Below are 20,090 nucleotides of genomic sequence, written 5' to 3'. Positions count from 1 at the left end.
GAAATGTGGTGCAATATTTGCTTTCGCCGGTCGGCTTTTATACAGCGACGAGAGAGCGGCTCGGTTTATACTCAAGGCTTCACTGATGACTGTTTGTTTTATTCTCATTTTATAAAGCGTTATTCTAACAAGCTCAATGGTATTGATGACGTAGCTTGTCTTTTTTTAAAGATGGCCTCCGACAGACCCAGTGAAGCGTTTAGTTTTCCTTCTGTCGAGCTTTATGTGGAGTTGCACAGCCGTCGTGTAGAAAAGTGTGTGTCTTCAGGAAGAAGTGAAACGTTCATACACCTTTACTGGATATAGAGAGCATGCCATGTGACTGTGTCAGCTGATGTTATTTATTTTAGGATGTCTGTAAGTCTTGTTTCCATGTGTCCGGTCACCACTTTATTCATGTCTTCTGTTGGGGTCGTCTTGAGGAGATTGTGTTTCTGAAACAACAGTGCTATAAGCTCTACTCGATTGCTTAGTAATTCAGTCTTTGGATTCCTTGAACACATTTTAAAATAAAACTGATTTAGAGAAACGAGTGCTGGTGTGTGTCACGTGTGGTGTGCGCATCTCTTGGTGAGCGGCTCGAGCCGGCTGCCCGTGAGCCTGTTGAACTCGCTGAGGACGTAGCTCTCCTTCTGCTGCATCTGTGTGTGGGACAGAGAGAAGACGTGTGTCCGTCAGGCATCACTCTTACAAACTTTATTACACACATAAGGCATTCAAAATACAAATTACTATGGATTTAATAATATATATATTAAATACAAAATTTATAATGCCTATTATTGTTCAATAAATAAGTTTTCAACTCATTACAGACACAAGTTGTTTTTTTTAATACAAATTACAATGTATTTAATATGCTATAAATGAAATTCAAGGAGTATTTGTGGGGCTTTCAAGCACTATAATCTGAGAGCTTGCTTATCAAACAATATCTTTAGGATATATTTTAAAACTCAGATTACAGATGCGAGACCCTGGATCACAAAGCCAGTCACGTGACGCACGGCTGTGTCTGTATATTATAGATTATTTTTTTATGCCAAAAATTATTAGTATTTAAATTAATGCCAAAAATCATTAGGATGTAAAGTAAAGATCATGTTCCATTAAGATATGTTGTAAATTTCCCACCGTAAATACATAAAACATAAATTTCTGTGAGTGGATGCTGCATTATCATGAACATAAATGCACAATTTTAAAGGCGATTTTTCGATTTCCTAATAGTGTTATCTCTGCCAAATATTGTCATATCCTAACAAACCATACATCAAAGGAACACTTATTTATGTATAAATATCAGATAAAATAATTGACCCATATTCGACATTAGAGCATCGTGCAAAAGTTCATTGATTTCAGTAATTCAACTTAAAAGGTGAAACTAATATATAGACTCATTACATGCAAAGTGAGATATTTCAAGCCTTTTTTTTGTTTTAACATTGATGATTATGGCTTACAGCTTATGAAAACCTTTTCACAATATTACAATTTTGAATTTGGGGTTTTTATAGCTAAAATACAAATTACAATGCATTTAATAATATGCATTAAATAAATGTAATTCAAGGACTTTTAAAGCACTACAATCTGAGATCTCAATTTTTTATAACTCAAAGTAAAGATGTACGGTATCCAAAATACAATGTATTTAAATATAATGGTTATAATGTTGGTATATTTGTATCTAGTCTGATGGGTTTATCAGTGTTCATTTTGGGTGAAAAGATTGCATTTGTTAATTAAAATTTTTTTTTCATATATATTTTATTTACCGGTAAGTCACGCACTTTTCAAGTACCTCTTCGCAGAGGTCATGGCTGTTTTCAAAGGACTTAAATTTCAGAAAGTCAAACTTGCACGCTGTCCGAGCAGAATTGGGGATAGGCCCGTCAAAATTCATATTTATCTTAAATATTAGCGAAGTTCTAATTACAGTCAAACCTAAATGTGTTCAAACACCTTTAACATTGCTCAGATTACCAGTTTAATCACTCGTTTAGAAAATAGTAGTAAAAGAAGAACCCAGAGTCCTCAGATCAGTGGATGTTTGACTGGTTTAGTCCTTCTGTTCGACTCTCACACATGAATTATGATTATATATATATATTATTGAATACCTGTCAGATGATACATCTAACTACACAATTAGATAATACCAGTTTAGCTCAACCAATGCTTCATGTTGTTCAGTACACACATTTCCCTCTTCTGACAATCCTAACTTAGGAATTTACTTAATCAGGAATTTACTTAGGATTCCTAAGTAAATTCCTGATTAACACACACACACTAAAGTATGCTGTACCTCATTCCAGTCCTCTTCAGTTTCATGTCTGTATCCCAGTAAGTGGCAGATCCCATGAGCTGTGACCACCTACACACACACACACACACACAGAGAGAGAAGACCTTTACTGTGTCCGTCAGTGTGTGTGTAGTGTGATCGGTAGTCGGTGTGTCTTACAGTGAGAGTCTGGTGCAGGTCCTGCGACGTCTCTCTGCACTGCTGCATCACACACTCCACCCCGAGGAAGATGTCCCCGAGGTTATACTCATCTCTCTGCAGGACACACGGCAGCTTCCCCGGCCTCAGATCCTGCACACACACACACACACACACACACATATCAGGCTCAGATCTTTTTTTTTTTTTTTTTTTTCAGTAAAAAAAATGCAATAAAGAATTTTTTGTGTGTGTGTATCTCACAATTCTGACAAACCCCCTCAGAGTTTAGATAGCGGTATAAACTTTCTATTTTGAGTTATAAAGTCTGAATTGGAGAAACTAGCAATTATCTTTTTTCTTCTTCTCAAAATTACGAGAAAAGCCACTCAGAAAATGATCAGTTTTTGTTTATTATTATTATTCCGTGTCGAAAACAGGCTCCAGCCAGCTGTCAATCACACACATACTGTCTGAAGAATCGTTCAGGAATCAGTGTGAAGAGTGTGTGCGGGCGGCTGTACCTCATAGAAGGGGAAGGCCAGCACGTCGGTGGGCCGGTCCCGGCGCCGGTAGACCCGGTTGATGCGCTGGATCCTGCGGTTGTCCACGCAGATGATGCCCATGTCGAACCGCTGCACGCCGAAGATGTGCCTCAGGATCTCCACGTCTTTGCGCATGCGCGCGCGCCTCAGAGGAACCACCGTCTGCAGGTTCCGCAGGACGAGCCCCATCCCCAAACTACTGTCAACGATCAATATATGATGAGTGTGTCAGACGTATGTGTATTTACTCTACTGCTTACGGACTGTAAATATACGTTTCTAAAGTAAAAACGTATATTTATTAAAAAGACCGGTCATTTCGATACAACTGCCATGTTCCCGACTTTGCTCTGTCCATTGATTTGGAAACTGAAAGTGCGCATGCGCCATTTCGACCGTTCATACATGTCAAAATAAAAGTTCTGTCATTAAACCGTTGGATATTTTAGTACATACTACATATTTTAATATGAAATTATTTTAAAAACAATTTTGAGTTTTTTTTATATACATATGTAAAAATATATGCTTATCTTTTTCTTAGTATTTATTTCTCTTGGACTGTGACTTTTACTGTTCTCCGGAAGTAGAAACCAGGAGGAACTTCCCACACTGTTTGCGCGTTCGTGTTGGAGGTCACTTTGATTTACAAGGTAAGTTATGCCGCTATTTAACACACAACGAAATAATTTACACCGATGTATTGTTATTTTAACATTTACTTTGGACAATATACGTATGTGGCACTGAAAACAGCATCAGAGTCGGTGTTTGTTTGCTAGATGTCATTCGCTGCTTCGCTTGTGTTGTTTCTGTGTGTATCTGAATAGTCAGTCACTGTTAACACGACTAAACAGCTAGTTACAACTTAGTACAACTAAACTACTCAGTTGCAATCGCTAAATATGAATGTAACCGCTATACCTCTTCACACAATTTATCATAAATTTTAACCACTCGTTTTTGAATCTTTCTTTAATGTTTCCACTTTATTCGACTCGTTCGCGAGTGATTCGGGCGAGTCGAGTCACTTGAACTGGTTCTTTTAGATTAGTGACACACTTAAATATACTGAAAAAGAGTGAGGGACACTGCTTTGCTGTTTTATTTCTGTACACTGAAACTGTGAGGTGTCTTCAGCATGGGTGGGGATCATGGACACGGAAAGCTGCCGATGCCGGACTATCGGGTGTGGAAGATTGAAGGGACCCCGCTGGAGGTGACCCAGCAGAGGCTGGCCCGCAGAGGACTCCAGGACCCCTGGCTTCGGTGAGCACACACACACACACACACTGATATATGCGTCCTCTCAGCTATCTGCAACTCAAGTGATGGCCCGGAGTCAGCTATTACAAAGAAATTAAGTTACCTCTGAGTTAAATAACTGATTTTTAATCATGTTTGCTTTAATACTTTCTATTTGTACTGGCCTTTGCTATTAAGAATCGTATGTGCTCATCTCCTCTCATGGGTGAAAACAGGCAACTCTCAAACTCATTTAAAGAGTTAGTTCACCCCAAAAATGAAAATCCTGTCATCATTTACTCACCCGGATGTCCCGTAAGACGTTTGTTCATCTTCCGAACACGATGAAGATTTTGATTTCTGAATCCTTCATAGGCTGCAACGTCATTGCAATTTTCGAGGCCCAGAAAGGTAGTAAAGGCATCGTTGAAGTGTCCATGTGACTCGAGTGGTTCAACCTTAATGTTTTGAAGTGACGAGAATACTTCGTGACCAAAAAACGATTTTATCTGTGTCAGTGTCTGATGCTGTTCACATAGTAAACACACTCTTCCCGGTTCTATGTCAGAACGCCGGCTCACTATTGGCCGTCTCTAGTGACCAGCGTCAGCCAATAGTGAGCCGGATGCAGAACCTGCACTGTGTTTACAGAGTCAACAGTGAATATGAACGAAGGTCTTACGGGTTTGAATGACACCAGAGCGAGTAATTAATGACTGAAATTTCATGTTTAGGTCAGCTAATCCTTTAACACAGTTGTTATTTTTGTTTTATTCCTAACCACAAATGTTCATTGTTCTAAATCTGACATTGTGGTCTTGAAAAATACAATGAAAATCAATATGTCCACAACTCAACGTGTATAATCTGGTCTCCTTTTCACCAAGGCTGCATCAAAAATACAGTAATAATGTGAAATATTGTTTTCATTTTAAACAGCCGTTCTCTATGTGAATATATTAGTAAAGTGTAATGTATTCCTGTGATGTTCAGCATCATTACTCCAGTCTTCAGTGTCACATGACCCTTCAGAAATCACTCTAATATGAGGATCTGATGCTCAAGAAACACTTATGATTATTATCAGTGTTGAAGACAGTCGTGCTGATCCATATCTCTGAGAAAACTGTGATAGATTACTATCACAGAACTGTTAAGACAATATATTAAGCAGCAGAAACCGATAATAATCATATGTAATAATCATATTAGAGTGATTTCTGAAGGGTCATGTGACACTGAAGAATTGATTAATGATGCTGAACATCACAGGAATACATTACACTTTACTAATAAATTCATTTATTATAAATGCAGCCTTGGTGAGACTCCTTTCAAAAATATCTTATAAAAATATTAATATTCCTAACTATTGATTGGTTGTATATGCTGCATAAAGTGGGCAATTAGTTCCAGATCATATTACCGTACGAGTGATGACTATGGGTTATAGTGAATAGAGATTCTCCTAAAGTGACTTGTGTTTCGTACAGCAGCTCATGTGTGTGTGTGTGTGTGTATGTGTGTGTGCAGGAACGAGGCGTGGAGGTTCGCGGGCAGCTTCGGGGTGCCGGTGACCCTCAGAGACGTGCTCATGCGTGGCTTCAAGACGGGCTTCGCTGCGTTCGCAGTCGCTCTGGCCGTGGAGTACGCTTTCTTCCCACCCAAGAAGAGCGAGCACTGATCATGTGACTGACGTGTGTGTGTGAGTGTGTATGTGTGTGTGCGTGGTGCAGGTCTATAATAAGCCTGCGCTCATTCTCCTGTGTTTCCCTCGACCAGTCTGTACAATAAATATAACTTAAGTGATTTGGACCGAGCCTGATTTATTAATTTTTTTATTGGAAATTGTAGCCAAACCTTTAGAGCCATCAAAAGTATGATTCTGTATGGTAAGTATGAATCGTCAGCATATAGATCAGTATGTAAGTACCAGGATTTTCTAAGTTTCTGGTTACTTCTTCTAACCCTGATCTAATCTCACTTCCCATAGAATCCAATTCATACCAGTGAGAATACTACAGAATATTGACGTAATGTATAAGAGGAACTGAATCACATGACTTACTACATTATTGTGGAATGTAGAAGTGAAAGTTTCATTACCGAATCCCTGAACCAACTACTTACTCTATTATATGATTAAACTACTGTATTATGTTATTTTTATTTTGGAGACTCACAGCAGCTTGAAAAGCATCCAAGGTTAAAAAATAAAAACTTGAATTGTCTCATAATATCCTCTGACTCATCAGCTCTGTTCTCTCAGTGTCTGAACCGGTTTGATAGAGGATCGCCTCTCTGAGAGCCCAACTCTGCTGTGATTGGTCAGATGACCCAGTCTCTGCTGTGATTGGTCACTCTTGAGCTATTCTTTTGAGGGACTCCATTCATCTTTAGCAGACCTTTTGCATTCACAAACAGCTCTATTACACACTACAGGAAAGGTCATTTTCCACATTATCTGAGTCACATGGAAGCAAATCGTCGAAGACCTTCTGAAGTTTTCTTAGTAAGGCACTGTTGTGCACTTCATTTATGTCTTATGAAATTTGCTGTAAAAACTAAAGCACGAATCAGTGTCTTATTGTCAATGTTGTGGTATTGTTCAGAACAATGCTGGCGATTGCAGGAAAGCTAATATTTAGTTTAATGGAGAAATGTGTTTGAAATAATATCAGTTGTGATTCTCAGCATTTTAATCTCCTTTTAATGCCTTCTTGACAGCTGGACAAGTCTAAGACTAAACCTAAACACTAAAGCGCCAATACTCCAAAAGTATCACAACTAGTTTGTTCAGATCTTAAAGCATTATTATGAATGTTTCTGCCTGGAGAGAAATATCATCTTCAACACATCGGACACAGTGACAGGTGCTTCACGTACTTTACTCAATCTCATTAAAATTTCAACAAGTGAGATGTATTTGTCCTTAAGGTTTAAACAAATAGACTAGGTAAGGTAGTAATAATAATACTTTTACTGTCTATCTATAGTAATAATTTACATTTAGCACGCATGATGTCACTGACGTAAGTGTGGCTGCTTTCCGGGACATGTCTTTCCACTGGGTTTCACCCATAGACTGTAAAAAAAGAGCTTTCCACACACTGAGCTTTTACATCACTTCCTCTTTCCGTCTCTTTTATTAACGATATTAATCATGTGCAGAGGCTCCAGTTCAGCCAAAAGAGCAGCTCTCTCGAGGTAAGCTTTATGTTTGATTCTTTTTATCGCAGAATATTTTAAGTTATTTACTCAATCTCAATCTCGTCCACATAAACACTGAAGCGTGGCGCTCACACAACCGTTACCACTAGACCGGTATACATCCAATAATAATAGCTTTCTTTTTAAATAGTTTTTAGCTAAAAGTGTAACTAAAGTTATTGTTAATATAGTAAAACAGACTGTGGTCAAAAAGAATTAGGCCTATAGTGAAAGAAATCGTGAAGATATTTATTTAACATACGATACAGGGCTATTTTGGCGGAAACAACCATGTTAAAATAATAACGAATTGTTTTATGATAGTCATTTGATTGTAAAAGGATGACCCTGCTTTGAATGTAAAAGAAATATCATAACATTTACCCTAGTCAAAAAATAGGATTAATGAAATGTAAGCTTTTAATATCATGATATTATCCTACAAATAAATAAATAAAAACGCTAAAGTCTTAGCTGGTTTGAGCTAGTCTCCCAGTTTGACCATCTAAAACTAGCCTGGTCATCTTAAACCAGCACTGAATTTACTTAAGCTGGACTCCTATTTTCTTCTTGAAACAAACTTTGTTGCATTATTTTCCTATTATCACTGTAAAGCTGCTTTGAAACATATGTATTGTAAAATATTTAAATAAAGGTGATTTGACTATCAAAAGTGTCCAAAACCCCTGTAAATCCTGCCTGGGAGACCAGTTAAAGCGCACCAGCCAGTTTAGGCTGATTTTATCTGCTTTTTATTTTTTCAGAAGTGATAAAGCTACCTTGGTAACTCTTTACAATACGGGTGCTCTAATATGCATTAATTCATACTTAACTAATGCACAGATAATGATGAGTTAATGTATAACTAATGAAGAACTAAACCATTAATTAAAGATTACTGCATCAGCAACTAATAAAGAGTCTATATGATTAATAGATTAAGTAATACATGAATTGCTATTAATTCAATGTGTCATTGTGTATTAATTCCTTAATAACATATTTTATTAACTAATAGTGTAAAGTACTGTGTTAATTACCACAATTAGGCAAAGCTATGCACTTCAACTTCCAGTTGCCTGCTTTAATTAATCATTAGCTAATGATTTGCAAAGGTATCATCATTATGTTATGACTTTACTGGTTGGGGCACATCATTATTAACTAATCATTTAGTAATTGTAGTCATTTTCACATGAATTTGCACTAACAATATAGTAACTAATCATGTATTAATGTATATTAGTGCACCTGTCATATTATCTGGAAGTTGAAATACAAGGCTTTGGCTCATTCTGGTAATTAACATATTAATTAACACTATTACTTAAAAAAATGAGGTATTATGGAATTAATCCACAATTACATATTTAATTAAAACAAGTAATGAATGAACTAATACATTAACCTTACAGACTCCTAATGTGGTAATCATTAATGAATAGCTTTGATAATCATTAGTTACACATTAATTCAGTATAATCTGTGCATTAGTTAAGCATGAATTAATGCTTATAAGTGTACCGGTATTGTAAAGTGTTACCGCTACCTTTTCAAAGTTTAATTGTGAAAGTAGCCCCGAGAATGAGCCATCTGTCTCACTGGGTTTATGCAAATACTCTAAACCCCTAAATGTCGGTAAATGAACCACATTGGCTGTGGTGTAAAGTCCTAGAAGTGAGTGTGTGTGCCCCTCAGCGTGGGTTTAGAGCAGAATGTCAAGCTGTTTGGTTTCATCTTTTCACTCAACTCATTTAATTTCTAACGGATGACTAGTCTCTCATACTATAGGCTGTGTTTGGACGGCTATTAGACGTCTTTTAAACGCGATAGTGCTTGTGGGAAGGCTTAAAGTGAGTGTGTGTGCTCCTCAGCGTGTGTTTGGAGCAGAATGTCGGTCCTGTCCCACACCATCAGTCAGATCACAGAAGAGCTGAGCACAGACGAGTGCAAGCGCCTCTCGTACCTGTGTGGAGATCTGGACCCCGACCGCTTCTCTGCGGACCCCAGAGGAACCCTACACACACTGCTGAGCCAGACGCGGGTGGACGGCGTGTTCCTGATGGAGCTGGTCCTGAAGATCAAGCGCTACGATCTGCTGAGAGAAGTGCTGAGCACCAGCAAGAGCTCGGTCGAGGGCATGCTGAGGACGCGCCAGGCCGTGCCGGAGTACAGGTACAGCTCGCTTGCAGGATTTTAAGAGTGTGTTAGAGCAGTGTTCGATCGGGATTTCACTTTTCTAGCTTTGGTTAGTGTGTAGTGTTGCTGTTTGAGCATAAACAACATCTGCAAAGTTACAACGTTCAAAGCAAAGGGAGATATTTGCTTTTAAAGAAATCGTTTTTAAGGACTACAACAAACGGCTGCTAGGAACTACACAAACTTCCTCCCGGGTTAGTGACATCACCAACCCTAGAATTTACATAAACCCGATTTGTACATTATCATGACAGAATATGCTAATCAAACACTTGAAGATTGTTAACTCCACATCAGCAACATACATTCATCAACTAACCATTCAGAGACTCGACATGTTGTGAAAGTGTCATTACCGTGTGTGTTAGGTCGCTGATGGCTGACGTCAGCGAGGACATGGACGCCGAGGACCTGAAGTCATTGTCTTTCTTACTCAGAGGCACGTTACCCAAACAGAAGCTGGAGAACGTCCAGGTAAGCTGCGCCGCTGCCGTCGTTCTTCAGCGTCCTGCGATCGGAGGTTTCGTGTGTGGGACTGATGTGTGTTTGCAACTATTTGCAGAGTTTCTTAGACATCGTAGTGGAGTTGGAGAAACTGGACCAGCTCTCGAGTGAGAAGACGGGCTTTATTGAAGACTGTCTGAGGTCCATTCACCGGACGGATCTGGCCAGGAAGATCAGCCGCTTCCAGCACACAGGTCGGCATTACCAGCAGACTCACCTGTGCTTTTATGATTTAAAGTGACACTATTATGTTTTTCGGATATCACTTGTCATCACAGCACACTAGGTCATCTGACCAATCACAGCAGAGACTGAAGCTTGTCGGCCTGTTGTATTATTCAGGGGTTTACTCCAACATTCCACAATGATGTAGTACACATGTCATGTGATTCAGTTCCTCTTTCGTTACGTCTCTAGTTGTCGGTTGTATGAATGGGGATTTTAGGGGAAATGTAGTGATTAGATTTGGTTTCCTTTCTAAAATAACTGAGATCCGCTCTTTCAGCTGTGATGGCCAATCCAGAAGTGTGTCCTCCAGAGCGTGCTCAACACTTCAGACCGCCAGCGGTGAGAGCCATACGCTTCGTCTTACAGAACACACACACTGCTTTACATACTGGTTTACTCACTCTTGCTGTTTGTGTCGTTCACAGGCACACACCTCATCGGGTTTCTCATCAGGTTTCTCATTGGGTTCCTGTAAAGGGTGGCAGACTCACAAATTCTGTGGTGAGTTATAGGAAAGGAAATACCAGTGAAAGTTTAGACCAAGCTCGTTCTGCCTCAGTGGTAGTGAGGTCACTAAAACCATCAACTAGGAAACAGTCACAAAAACTGTTTAGTCTCCACCCTTTGTCTAAAGCAAAGGTTTACGCAGTTTATATTCTATACACATACACACACACACACAAAATTATTGAAAAAAAAGAATCATTGAGAAAAAAAAGAATCATTGAGAAAAAAAGGAATCATTAAGAAAAAAAAGAATCATTGAGAAAAAAAGGAATCATTAAAAAAGGAATCATTGAGGAAAAAAAGAATCATTGAGGAAAAAAAGAATCATTGAGAAAAAAGGAATCATTGAGGAAAAAGGAATCATTGAGAAAAAAAAGAATCATTGAGAAAAAAAGGAATCATTAAAAAAAGGAATCATTGAGGAAAAAAAGAATCATTGAGGAAAAAAAGAATCATTGAGAAAAAAGGAATCATTGAGGAAAAAGGAATCATTGAGAAAAAAAGAATCATTGAGGAAAAAAAGAATCATTGAGAAAAAAAGGAATCATTAAAAAAAGGAATCATTGAGGAAAAAAAGAATCATTGAGGAAAAAAAGAATCATTGAGAAAAAAGGAATCATTGAGGAAAAAGGAATCATTGAGAAAAAAAAGAATCATTGAGAAAAAAAAGAATCATTGAGGAAAAAAAGGAATCATTGAGAAAAAAAGAATCATTGAGAAAAAAAAGAATCATTGAGAAAAAAAGAATCATTGAGAAAAAAAGAATCATTGAGAGAAAAAAGAATCATTGACGAAAAAAAGGAATCATTGAGAAAAAAAGAGTCATTGAGGAAAAAAGGAATCATTGAGAAAAAAAGAATCATTGAGAAAAAAAAGAATCATTGAGGAAAAAAGAAATCATTGAGGAAAAAAAGAAATCATTGAGAAAAAAAATCATTGAGAAAAAAAGGAATCATTGAGAAAAAAAGAATCATTGAGAAAAAAAAGAATCATTGAGGAAAAAAAGAAATCATTGAGAAAAAAAATCATTGGGAAAAAAAGGAATCATTGAGGAAAAAAGGAATCATTGAGGAAAAAAAGAATCATTGAGAAAAAAAGAATCATTGAGAAAAAAAGAATCATTGAGAAAAAAAAGAATCATTGAGGAAAAAAGAATCATTAGCCGCTTTCCGACCAAGTAGTTATAAGAACTTAGTTATAGGAACTGTCCACTTCTAAACAGTTCTAAGAACTACTCTCCCCCAAACTCGGTTTTGCTGCTTGCGTTCGCACTGGCCAAGTGGCCATAGGAACTGGTAGGACGCAAGCACGGCGACGGTCTTTATAAAAAAACATCACTAGACATAGTGCGGCCACATACAACAACAACAAACCAGCATTTAAGCATAATCAGAATTTATAATATGATAGTAATATGATATTAAGTAATATGATGGAAGAAGATAAAAGAGCAGAGCACAGGAGGCAAACGAAACGACGGGTAAGTTTAGCTAGCATTAGCAATTAGCTGGTTGAATGCGTTATGTTTGTCTTAGTCCTCCTTGTAATGGTTTGCAAAAACACACGGCATGGCAGACAGCGCGCTACAAGTTCCGTCCGTGTTGACAATAAGTTGAACCAATCAACGTAGACCTAGGGAAAGGGAACTAAAAAAAGCCCTCGCTATAGACTAGGTACTGAAAGAGTTATAGGAACTACGGTCTGAGGAACTAAAAAATCCCCAATTTAGTCCGGTCGGAAACACGAGAAAAAAAAGGGTTATAGGAACGTTAGGTTCTAGGAACTGCAAAAGTCCCTCCGGTCGGAAAGCGGCTATTGAGGAAAAAAAAAGAATCATTGAGAAAAAAAAAAAGAATCATTGAGAAAAAAAAAGAATCATTGAGAAAAAAGAATCATTGAGAAAAAGAGAATCATTGGGGGGAAAAAGAATCATTGAGAAAAAAAGAATCTTTGAGAAAAAAAAGAATCATTGAGAAAAAAGAAAAATTGTTAAAAAAGAATCGGTGAGAAAAAAGAATCAGTGAATGTTCCAGTTCTTCATGGAACCATCAATGCCAGTCAAGAAGCTTTATTTTAAGTTTGTATTATGTAGTGTAATATATTTGTGTTGTAATATTTCCTCACAGATACGCAGACTCCAGTGAAGAAGGAAGCGGCCCGCTCCAGCTCCGGCTCCGGCTGCCAGGTCAGGCTTTCCCGTGTTTATGATGAATTACTGGAGCATGAATTAGAAACATGTTCTCCAATCATGTGCTTTAAACAGATCCTGTATTCAGTGCTGGGCAACGATTAATCACATCCAAAATACAAGTTTGTGTGTAAAATGTGTATGTGTGCACTGTGTATAACTATTTTGCATATACAGTATATATATATATATATATATATACACACACATGCCTGTATATATCTAAGAAAAATGTGTTATTTATATATAAAATATTTGTATCTATATATAATATAAATTAAGTATGAATAAATATACACATGTAAAAATGTCTTTATTATACACATACATGTGTGTGTATATAAAATAATTAAACACATTGCACAAAGTTTTATTTTGGATGCGATTTATCGAAGAAATGTTGGGTTTTATTTCAATAAAAGTTTAATTCTACAACCTGATGCAGAATAACTTCATAGCGAGATCATTGTAGTGTTGTAGTGTGTGTGTGAGATTGAAGGGTCGTTGTCAGGTGTGTGATGTGAGTGTGTTTATCTGATGTCTAACAGGAGGAGGTGTACAGGATGACGGACCCCAGAGGAGTGTGTTTAATCATAGACTGTGTCGGCACTGAAGGAGGTGAGAGAGAAACACACACACACACACACACCATCATTACTCCAGTCTTTAGTGTCACATGATCCTTCAGAAATCACTCTAATATGAGGATCTGATGATCACGAAACAGTTATGATTATTATCAGTGTTGAAAACACTCGTGCTGCTTCATATTTCTGTGGAAATGTAATTTTTCAGGATTCTTGAATTAATCTAAAGTTCAAAACAACAGCATTTCTCTGAATTATGAATCATCATGGATGTCTTTACTGTCACTTTTGATCATTCGAATGCATCCTTGCTGAATACAAATATTAATTTCTTATTTCTATTGACCCCGATCTATGGAAAAGTACAGCAAATTCTATAGTTAATCAGTCACAGTGTTTTTAATATTTTTAGGGATGCACTAATATGAACATTTTGGCTGAGACCGAAAACCGATGATTTTTTTACATATTGGGAAGCCGATATGTTGGCCGATTAATCTAGATCCAAAATTACATCACATCCTCGTTACAAAAACAAAAGTCTCACAATTAAAATCCATGTCCCAAACACACAATTATAATGTACTCATGATTTTATCAAGCAATTCAAAGCCATCATAGTGATCAGTGCGCATCTCAAGTAAATAATACATTATTTATAGCCTTTAAAGGAGTCGTTCACTTTAAAAAAAAAAACTTTTGCTGATAATTTACTCACCCCCATGTCATCCAAGATGTCCATGTCTTTCTTTCTTCAGTCGAAAAGAAATTAAGGTTTTTGATGAAAACATTCCAGCATTTTCTCCATATAATGGACTTCAATGGGAACCAAACGATTCAAGGTCCAAAAGACAGTTTCAATGCAAACTGTTCAAAGGGCTTTAAACGACACCAGACGATGAATAAGGGTCTTATCAAGTGAAACGATCACTCATTTAATAAATAAATAACAAAGTTTAAGTTTTATAAGCTCAAATGCTCGCCTTCTGTTCGAACTCGTTCCTCAAAATGAACGAATTTTTTTCTGAGTCAATTTCGTTGAATGAACCAAATGACTTGAAAAAAGATTATTTATTAAATGAACGATCGTTTCGCTTGATAAGACCCTTATTCATCGTCTGGAATCGTTTAAAGCCCTTTGAACAGTTTGCACTGAAACTCTCATTTGAACCTTGAACCATTTGGACCCCATTGAAGTCCATTATATGGAGAAAATCCTGGAATGTTTTCATCAAAAACCTTAATTTCTTTTCGACTGAAGAAAGAAAGACATGGACATCTTGGATGACATGGGGGTGAGTAAATTATCAGCAAAAGTTTTTTTTTAAAAGTGAACTGCTACTTTAATATATCAACCAAATTTACACACCTTGTACGAGCCCGGAACATAATGAAGAAACACGTTTGTCCGTTCATGGCCACTGTAACCCGCGGTGTGTGTAGAGAGAAATGGCTCATTTTAAGCTAATAAACACATAACGGTTCATTAAGTGAGGTCTTCATACACCACTGAACACACAGTTATGTATATGATATTGCGTTTCTGTAACAGATCCTGCTAAATATGACACAATGCACCTTTAAGGACCCTTTAGTGGAGTGAATGTTATTAAAGGTTCTTCTCCTGTGTCCCGCACAGACGATCTGGAGCAGGCGTTCCTGGCGCTGCGCTTCAGTGTGACGCTGCACCGGCTGCTGAGCGAGCGCGAGCTGGAGTCCACGCTGAGGGCCGTGTCCCGTCAGCAGGAGCTCCACACGGCGGGTGTGTTCGTCTGCTGCATCATCAGCCGGAGCCGCTCCTCTCTCCTGCTGGCCACCGACCCGCTGGCTCCGGGACTGAGCCTGGACGCCCTCAGGACACTGTTCACCCCGCGCTCCTGCCCCGGCCTGGCCGGCAAGCCCAAGCTCTTCTTCATCCAGAGCTACGAGGAGTGTGAGGCGTGTGTGGGGCCGGGGGACGGAGAGCTGGAGACCGACGGGCCGGTGTCCTCGTGCCGGTCCAGGGCGGTGCCGGAGGACGCTGATGTGTTCTGGAGCCACTGCTGGACTGACGGACACCAGCTGGAGACGCCCGGCCACCGGTCCGTGTACCTACAGGCCCTCAGAGCCGCCCTGACCGACACACGCAAGAGGTGAGACGCGATGACGAGGTCTCGCTGTGCTCAACACTGGCGCCCTCTGCAGGCATGTGCTATACTGAGGTCTCGTGGTATAATAATAGTGCGAGCTGCACTACCGTTTGGACTTTGAGCCGAGCGGATAAATGGTTTCGTTACGTTTTTTTCGCGAATAAACATTATCGAACATTTATCGAACTCTTGATATCGTTTTATCGAGTAAAAATTATATCGCGATAACTATCGTTATCGTTTTATCGCCTAGCCCTAAGCTTAATATATATAAAACCATCATTTATTAGCTACTTTCAATTGGGAGGTGGCTGTCCCAAACCCAAAAGTTTCTTAAATTGTCACTACTAGGGTTGGGTAATAAATATCGATTTCTCGATATTAATCGATTCTCATTTTTATGAACCGATATGGATTCTTAAATCTCAAGAATCGATTAGTCATCCTGTTTCATTTGAATGAATGGATCATTGTATCGCAGCTGCGCGCATCCAACAAATCGCAATAATCTTTGTCCTTTGTTACTATTGATATGAAACAAAGTCTCAATTTTCAAATTACGTCCATTTTCTTTAGAAATTCAAAAACATAAATTGCGTTTCGCCGTTTTGGCGTGAGATCGCTCTGGAGAAGCAGCAGCGCTGATCTCTCTTCCGGCTTAATAATACCAGTCACAGCGCCAAATAAACATGAATGAGCATCTGAAAGTGTGTTAAAGATAGAGTACAACTTATCCAAATCCGTATCATGTCACATTGATTCGCTCAATCAGCGTTTCAACCGTGGAAAGACGTCAATTAAACAGCTTGTAATCAATGCATGTATCGTCATATTTACCTCAGAAAACCCACATAAACTAATTAGTCCAGAAAATTAGTCCACACTCGTTAGTGTTCTTCAATATTTAATGCATATTTGAATAAATCTGGCAAGTTTTTATGACAGCCACCATTTAAATGTTTATATTTCATATAATCTTCTTATTATAAAATAAATAAAAGTGTGATTTTGTATAGCTAAAAAACAGTTCATTATTACCTTCATATTAGGCTAATGAAGTCTATAGGCTACAACTAGACATAGACCATAGTTTACAGCATTTAAGAGATTTGATTCCCTTGAGAAAAATTGCCATTTATTGTAACTGATATCCAAAATAATCGATATTGAATCGAATCGTAATCGAAATCGAATCGAATTGCAAGCTTGTGAATCAAAATCGAATCGAATTGTGAAATTTGTCTCAATACCCAGCCCTAGTCACTACCAACTGAAACATGCCATCATTGTTTTGGTAGTGACAAAAGGGAACGCATAATAATTTATTTGGGGGAAATAAACAGGATGTTTGTACAGTTATGCAAATCATTAGCATCTTAAGGCCTGCCGACGTTGTGACTAAACAATGGGCGCCAATGTGAGTGTTCACACCGACAAGTAAAACACCACGCGTAAAAGCGTCATTTTAAAAAAAACACCTCGGGTTCGTTTTTTTTTTAGTTTGACGCGCCATGTCAAAAACTATCCGACCAATGAGATTGCCGCTTTTGCTCACGTGTTTGGAGCTTCTGAAGTTACAGTAAAACACAACTTGGGGGCGCTCAAACACGAAACGGTCTTGCCGAGCACACATGCGTAACGGCGAAGAAGATCCACGCCAAGTAGCGTCGCCGTCTACACAGCCAGGAAGAAATAACATGCAAGGCAAGATGAATGTAGAGCTGCTGGTCTCATTGGTGTCAGAAGATAAAGAACTAAATGACAAACGCGACAGCGACTATAAACATCTTGATAAAAGAGAACTGATACGAAGAGGTATTGCAGAGCAAATGGGCGCCATCTAATGCCAGGGAATGAATTTGCATGTTCACTCGGCTCATCGTCAGCGAAAATCGCTTGGGTGTGAACACAAAAACAAGCTGAAAAACGCTGGCGAATAACGCGCGCTGATATTCGTCCCGGTGTGTACGGGCCTTTAGTGTGTTTTAGTATGCGAGTTAATATTCTGTGATGTGATGTAGTCGCACTCGCCATTACGGTCACTGGTCACGACCGGAACATGCATGTTTTGTCTAAAATAGAGTATTGAATTATTAATTAAGATGTTGTTATAGTGTTTGGTTCAATTTATAATATTCAAATGAATGAATCCTTAACTTTGATATCAGTGTGATTAACTTAAAGCCTTTTACAAAGAAATATTGAGTTCAAAATTTAACAAATCTTATCATTTACACTTCAAATTGTAATAGTTTTTGATTTACCTTAAATAACGTATATTATACAATTTGCATACATGCAAAATTTGTGGAAAAATGTGCAACTCTGACTTTGACCCAGTTCTGTAAATGGCCCATTTATGACGTAGTTTATCTGGTTCATTTCTTTTAGCATTTTGGTTTTGGCTACGGCCTGTATCTTTAAAATGTATTTCGTAAAAGTTCATTTCAAACCCTGCGTGTGTTTTAATACATAATGTACATAAATTGAATAGGATTACATTATTGTTCATTTAAACTAAAAATAAACCATATTTTATTTGATTAAAAATGATTAAAAATGCAATAAAAAAAAGGTCTGCACTCTAAAAAATACTTTATATGTTACAAACAGGAGATAAAGAAACGTTTCAGCTCAAATAGTCGCACTTCGTCAGTGCGACTATTTCACTTCTTCTTAATAATTGTATAGAAACCGCTGCAGGTCTTCAGGTTATCATGATCATAATTACACAACCAGCACTGACTCCAGTTTAACAGATTAGTAATGGGGACGATAACACATCATCAAGAAGTACATATTTGATCCATTGAAATTCCCTCGTTGTTATTTAAAGGCTATTGTTCACTTGGCTCTATTTTTATTACCACAGAAATATCTGATCTTCAAAATAATTGACAGATTACTCGATTACCAAAAATAATCATTAGTGACAGCCCAAGATAAAACATTTCAAAATGCACATGTATTGTTTTGCATTTTGACTTTCAATTAGAATATTTTTCCAGTCATATATTTCATTATTAAACATTTCTTAAAAGTAGTGTTCAAATATCGTTCTCGTGAACCCAATCCTGTCACACCCCAGGTTATTTTCTATATTATACTGTACAGCAGACATTGTAGATCACTGCATGTCAATATTCACTATTATTACTCTTTAATTCTTACATTCTGAGAGGTCAGTTTTATAAGGAACCGTATACTGCTTTATAGGGTGCCAATTTAATATTAAAATTCAATATTTTCATTTTAGTTTTTATATTTATTACTATTCGTTTTTAAATGCAAATGTGTTAATTTTCCATCTGTGTACATCGTGCTTAGGCCTATGTTTATTAGCATTAGCATTATTAGCATTCTCGAATAATTCAACGGCCTGGAGTTAATTATGCCGGTTACCTCAGAACATTGATCACGTTTTATTTCGAGACATTTGTCATTGTTTTGTCTTTAAAACTGACTTCTGTGTGTGTAAGATCTTGTTTTTGATCTCTATGAAGCTTTATGTAATGTATATTTGCTCGTTGCAGGGCTCATCTGATAGACATACACACAGCGGTGAATCGGGCCGTTTATGAACACAATCGCAGATCTGCTGAATCATCATACACAATCAATCTGAGACACACTCTCAGGAAGACTCTGTATCTGTCATGAACCCTCACGTTCAAGTGAAGGTCGAGGATTATGCCTGAACATCTGAGGTTTAACGTTAATAATTATCGTGATAATGATGTTGATATACGAATTGTATCAATTATGATGCGAGTATTCAGTGAATATGTCAGGTTGTGTGACTGACTGTAGTTTGCTATGTTGTCCACACGTGGGCAGTGTCACACTTGTGTTAACTTTTGTTAAACTGCTAATCAGTTGAGATGTTTTAAAATACACTTATGATTTAATTGAATGGATTATGTTTGAATTGGTAAATGTCCTAACAGTAATGAACCATTTGAACACTGATCAGAAAACCACTCATGATCAAAATTTCACCGTTTATGACCAAGAGACCTGGGATTTTATTACTTATATGTGAATGTTTACATATGTTGCTATTATATAAGATGTCAGTATTTTATTAGTGTTATTTATTGTCATAAAGAAAATATACCAACTTTTCCTGTTATTATGGATTTATTTCTTAACATGGAAACACAAATCCAGTACTGTGTTTGTGTGTAAGATGTAAAGCGTGTCAGTAGAGGATGATCTTTAATATCCCCAAGTGATTATTTCTCTGGACGCAGAAAAAGCATTTGATAGAGTTGAATGGGACTATCTATTTGCTGT

The 20,090-nt window shown here is 37.6% G+C and overlaps 3 protein-coding genes across 4 annotated transcripts; 2 read left to right on the top strand and 1 right to left on the bottom strand.

Moving 5' to 3' along the window:
• Nucleotides 1–327: 327 nt before the first annotated feature.
• Nucleotides 328–3,324, bottom strand: LOC120487927 (endoribonuclease YbeY). Its single transcript, XM_039684362.2, has 4 exons — nt 2,977–3,324; nt 2,474–2,605; nt 2,315–2,383; nt 328–641 (listed from the first exon to the last, which is right to left on the bottom strand). The coding sequence occupies exons 1-4, from the start codon at nt 3,184–3,186 to the stop codon at nt 546–548; spliced, it is 507 nt and encodes a 168-aa protein (XP_039540296.2). The 5' UTR covers nt 3,187–3,324; the 3' UTR covers nt 328–545.
• Nucleotides 3,325–3,519: 195 nt separating this feature from the next.
• ndufb3 (NADH:ubiquinone oxidoreductase subunit B3) lies at nt 3,520–6,057 on the top strand. Its single transcript, XM_039690925.2, has 3 exons — nt 3,520–3,650; nt 4,138–4,266; nt 5,776–6,057. Exons 2-3 carry the CDS (start codon nt 4,139–4,141, stop codon nt 5,924–5,926), a joined length of 279 nt encoding a protein of 92 aa, XP_039546859.1. The 5' UTR covers nt 3,520–3,650; nt 4,138; the 3' UTR covers nt 5,927–6,057.
• Nucleotides 6,058–6,626: 569 nt separating this feature from the next.
• cflarb (CASP8 and FADD-like apoptosis regulator b) lies at nt 6,627–19,672 on the top strand. Of its 2 annotated transcripts, none has more exons than XM_039690924.2 (10): nt 6,627–6,754; nt 9,327–9,627; nt 10,020–10,125; nt 10,214–10,349; nt 10,661–10,722; nt 10,809–10,884; nt 13,017–13,075; nt 13,627–13,696; nt 15,305–15,797; nt 19,328–19,672. In XM_039690924.2, the coding sequence occupies exons 2-10, from the start codon at nt 9,344–9,346 to the stop codon at nt 19,452–19,454; spliced, it is 1,413 nt and encodes a 470-aa protein (XP_039546858.2). In that variant the 5' UTR covers nt 6,627–6,754; nt 9,327–9,343; the 3' UTR covers nt 19,455–19,672. The 2 variants fall into 2 exon arrangements, with proteins under 2 accessions (XP_039546858.2, XP_039546857.2); XM_039690923.2 differs by lacking the exon at nt 6,627–6,754 and adding an exon at nt 7,314–7,449.
• Nucleotides 19,673–20,090: the final 418 nt, after the last annotated feature.

The sequence above is a fragment of the Pimephales promelas genome, chromosome 7 (genome assembly GCF_988280905.1).
Source record: "Pimephales promelas chromosome 7, fPimPro1.hap1.1, whole genome shotgun sequence".
NCBI lineage: Eukaryota > Metazoa > Chordata > Actinopteri > Cypriniformes > Leuciscidae > Pimephales > Pimephales promelas.
This window is presented reverse-complemented; position numbering and strand designations above follow the sequence as displayed.